The sequence below is a fragment of the Macaca thibetana genome, chromosome 10 (genome assembly GCF_024542745.1).
Source record: "Macaca thibetana thibetana isolate TM-01 chromosome 10, ASM2454274v1, whole genome shotgun sequence".
NCBI classification, from domain to species: domain Eukaryota; kingdom Metazoa; phylum Chordata; class Mammalia; order Primates; family Cercopithecidae; genus Macaca; species Macaca thibetana.
Genome location: NC_065587.1, coordinates 41,774,140 through 41,778,099, shown reverse-complemented (window position 1 = coordinate 41,778,099; position 3,960 = coordinate 41,774,140). Strand labels below are relative to the sequence as shown.

General features: G+C 45.6%; 1 protein-coding gene across 1 annotated transcript; it reads right to left on the bottom strand.

Annotated features, from left to right (window-relative positions):
- Positions 1-2,540: 2,540 nt before the first annotated feature.
- Positions 2,541-2,706, bottom strand: LOC126929375 (60S ribosomal protein L39-like). Its single transcript, XM_050745625.1, has one exon. The coding sequence runs from the start codon at positions 2,704-2,706 to the stop codon at positions 2,551-2,553; it is 156 nt and encodes a 51-aa protein (XP_050601582.1). The 3' UTR covers positions 2,541-2,550.
- Positions 2,707-3,960: the final 1,254 nt, after the last annotated feature.

Genomic DNA, 3,960 nt, shown 5'->3' with positions numbered 1-3,960 from the left:
AAGACATTGTTAAAAGAATCAAAGGCAAGCCACAGACAGGGGGAAGATATTATAAAACACTTAGCTGATAAAGGACTTGTATCCAAAACATAGAGTTCTTAAAACAATAAGGAGACAAACCAAATGGGCGAAAGATCTGAAAAGACATCTCATTAACAAAGATATACAGATGGCAAATAAGTATATGAAAAGATGCTCAACATCATATGTCAACAAAGAATTACAAATTAAAACAACAATGAGATACCACTATGCACTATTAGAACAACTAACATCCAAAGCATACTGATAATATTAAATGTTGCTGAGGACACAGGACAACAGGACTCTCATACATTGCTGATGAGCATGCATAATGGTGCAACCATTTTGGAAAATAATTTAGCAGTTTCTCATAAAGGTAAACATAGTCTTGCCATATTATTCAGCAATCATGCTCCTAGGTATTCACCTATTTGATTTTAAAACATCCACAAATTTAAAAAAAACCTGCACACAAATGTTTACAGCATTCAAATGTTTATATCATTTATATTTATAACTGCCAAAAATCAGAAGTGACCAAGATGTCCTTTGATTGGTGAATGAATAAACAAACTATGAACATTTGTAAAATGGAATATTATTCACTGATTTAAAATGTGAACTATTAGGCCATAAAAAGACATAGAGGAACCGTTGGTGTATTTAATAAACAAAAAAGCAAGTCTTTAAAGGCTACATACTGTATTATTCCAATTATATGACATTCTGGAAAATGCAAAAGTGTGAGACAGTAAAATGATTAGTGGTTGCCCAAGAGTTTGGCACTGAAGAGAGGAATGAACAGGTAAAGCACAGGGAATTTGGGGGCGAGTAAAATTATCCTGTATGATGCTATAATGAAGGGTAAATAGTATACACTTGTCAAAACCACAGAGCTTTTCAGCACAAAGAGTAAACCTTAATGTGTAGGAATTTTTTAAAATAACTCATTTAGGATTTCAGAAGATTTTTGGAATGAATGTAGGTTGTGACAAGGGAAACTACCTGTATTACAAATGAAACTACCTCACCGAAGGGAGTAGGGAAATAAGGTGCTGACCTATGTAACGCTGGAAGTAAGTGGAATCTGTAAGATTGTACACTGTACATAATCAGTGTATTCTACTTGATAAAGTTGTTTCCCACTGAGGTACAGGTTAGCAATTCTGATGCTGATATACATGTATTTGTAATTGAACAATTAAGTAAATGAACGGTGAATAGTGAGATCTTGGTTTCCCATTGTTGGTGTGAGAGGTTACAATTAAACAAGAAGAGTAAACTCGAATGATCAATGTGGAAACAACAAGAGTAAATTAGAATGATCAATGCAGTAATGGATTAAATGTGGAGGCATCAACGTGAACTTGTGTTTAGTTTAGTATGGATACAGATGGTTACACACAGAAATATTTATAGATAAGTGTATACACACACATATATCTCCTTGCTCCATCAGCTGAGATGGCCTAGAAGCAATGACAACTCAGTAACAATAAGCAATAATAAGGGAAGGGTAGAGAGAAAATAAACAAGTAAATACACAAAAAGCAATTAATGATATAATTTTTGCATAGACGTATGGTAAGGTAATAAAGTGCTGTGCTAAAAGCAACCAGGGATGAAAGAAGTAGGCTGCACTGACAAGGAAGGCCTCCTTAGGGAGATGATATTTGAACAGAGCTCTGCATAAGACGTAGCCAGATGTGGGAAAATCTGGGTAAGGGGAGGGTAGAACCTTCTAGGAAGAGAGAATAAGACATGCAAAGGCCCTGAAGCAAGTTCCAGTGCTTTCAGTTGAGGATTCAGGGTCAAGTGATTTATTGAAGCTGTGTTGTCAGGAGTTACCAGGAGCAATGGCAGCAACAGAGAAAAGAGGGAGAGCCATCCTGAGGAGTGATTCCAAGTGAAATCCCAGCATAGCCTGGACCCTCAGGGAGCTCTGGGACATAAATTACAACCTAGAGTTTGTTCTGTCTCGAGGTAAAGGAGCTGGATGTTTGTAGTCATACATCAGTCAGTCATTGGCTATGGGACAGAGTTGAAAACAGAGTTCGAGGCAAGTGAAGCAACTACAACCTATGGATCTGGGCATCAGATATATGACAGCTGTGCAGATAGAGGCCCCAGTGCATGCAGTGATGTCTCCTTAGTTGAGGGATAGGCAGTAGGCCATCTGAGGTCTACCAGGTAGTAGATGTTATGTGGTTGAGAGTGGAGATCTATAAGAGGTTGAACAGTACTGGAGATGTAGTTCTGGGCCTCACCGAAGTGGAGAAATCTTATTAACATCTCGTTAACACACTTGGCATCCAGCTGAGAGATCATGTCACTCTTTTTTTTTTTTTTAAATGGAAGGCCTCACGTATTTATTACTGAACCCAGCCAACCAACGCATTCACAATAGATTCAGAGAGGAAAACACGTCAAACTCTCCAGATAGTGGTGACATTTTCAGTTTGATATGGTAATGTGATCGTGACCTTCAGACAGCACAAATATGTGTGCCATCTCATGTGCAATTCCTTATAGACCCAGCTTGGTTCTTCTCCAACGTCTCCTTTTGGAGTTGTACCTGATTTTATTTCCAGTTTTCATCCGAATCCACTGGGGAATGGGACAATTTTGCTTTTGTTTCTTGGCCAGGAATTGCTTAATCCTGAAAGTCTTGTGAGAAGACATGGTGAGAAGCAGAGGCAAGAACACACCACCACGGCGGAGAAACGAAAAGAGGGTGGAGGTGGAGGGGAAGGAGGAGGGGGAGGGGGAAGGGGGGGGGGGGAAGGGGGGAGGGGGAGGGGGAAGGGGGAAGGGGGAAGGGGGGAGGGGGAAGGGGGAGGGGGAAGGGGGAGGGGAAGGGGATGGGGGGGGAGGGGGAAGGGGGAGGGGGGAGGGGAAGGGGATGGGGGGAGGGGAAGGGGGAGGGGGAAGGGGAAGGGGATGGGGGAGGGGGAAGGGGGAGGGGGGAGGGGAAGGGGAAGGGGATGAGGAGGGGAGGGGGAGGGGGGAGGGGCTCGGACATGGCGGGCTGCAGGTACCGAGCCCTGCCCCGCTGGGAGGCAGCTGAGGCCCGGCGAGAACTCGAGCACAGTGCCCTCCCGCCAGCACCCTCTGCAGCTGCTGGCCCGGGTGCTAAGCCCCTCACTGCCCTGGGGCAGTGGTGGTGGCCGGCCGCTCTGTGCGCGGGGCCCGCCGAGCCCACTACCGCACCCGCCGGAACTCCGGCTGGCCCGCAGAGCGCCCGCACACAGCCCTGGTTGTCCCCCACGCCTCTCCCTCCACATCTCCCCGTGAGCAGAGGGAGGCGGCTCGGGCCTCGGCCAGCCCAGACAGGGGCTCCCACAGTGCCGTGGCGGGCTGAAGGGCTCCTCAAACACTGCCAGAGTGGTTGCCGAGGCCCAGGAGGCGCCGAGAGCGAGGGCTGCTAGCACATTGTAACCTCTCAGTAAGGTGAGTCAAAATGTTCATGGAATCTATGGCAGGCCCAGCTGAAATTATAGGAGAATCGGGGTTGGGACTACTATCAGCCCTACTTTGCAAAGGTGAAAATGAATACAAAGAGTGGTTTAGTCATACACCAAGACCCCACAGCTGATAAATGCTAGAGCTGAGTTTAAACTCAATCTGTCTGGCATTTAAGCTCTCAGACATACCCCCACACCGCCTCCTAAGATGCACCGTACACAGTCATTGTCTCACAGGTATACATGGCATGCTCAGACCTCTGCATATACATCCAAGGCCACTGTGTTCACACACACACAGATGTTTCACTGCATGTGCACTGCCATTTTTTTTTTTTTTGAGACAGAGTCTTGCTCTGTCTTGCAGGCTGGAGTGTACTGGTGCAATCTCAGGTCACTGCAACCTCCACCTCCCAGGTTCAAGAGATTCTCCTGCCTCAGCTTCCTGAGTAGCTGGGATTACAGGTGCCTG

Coding starts and splice junctions, on each gene's coding strand:
- LOC126929375 (XM_050745625.1), bottom strand. CDS start 2,706: ATGTCTTCTCACAAGACTTTCAGGATTAAGCAATTCCTGGCCAAGAAA.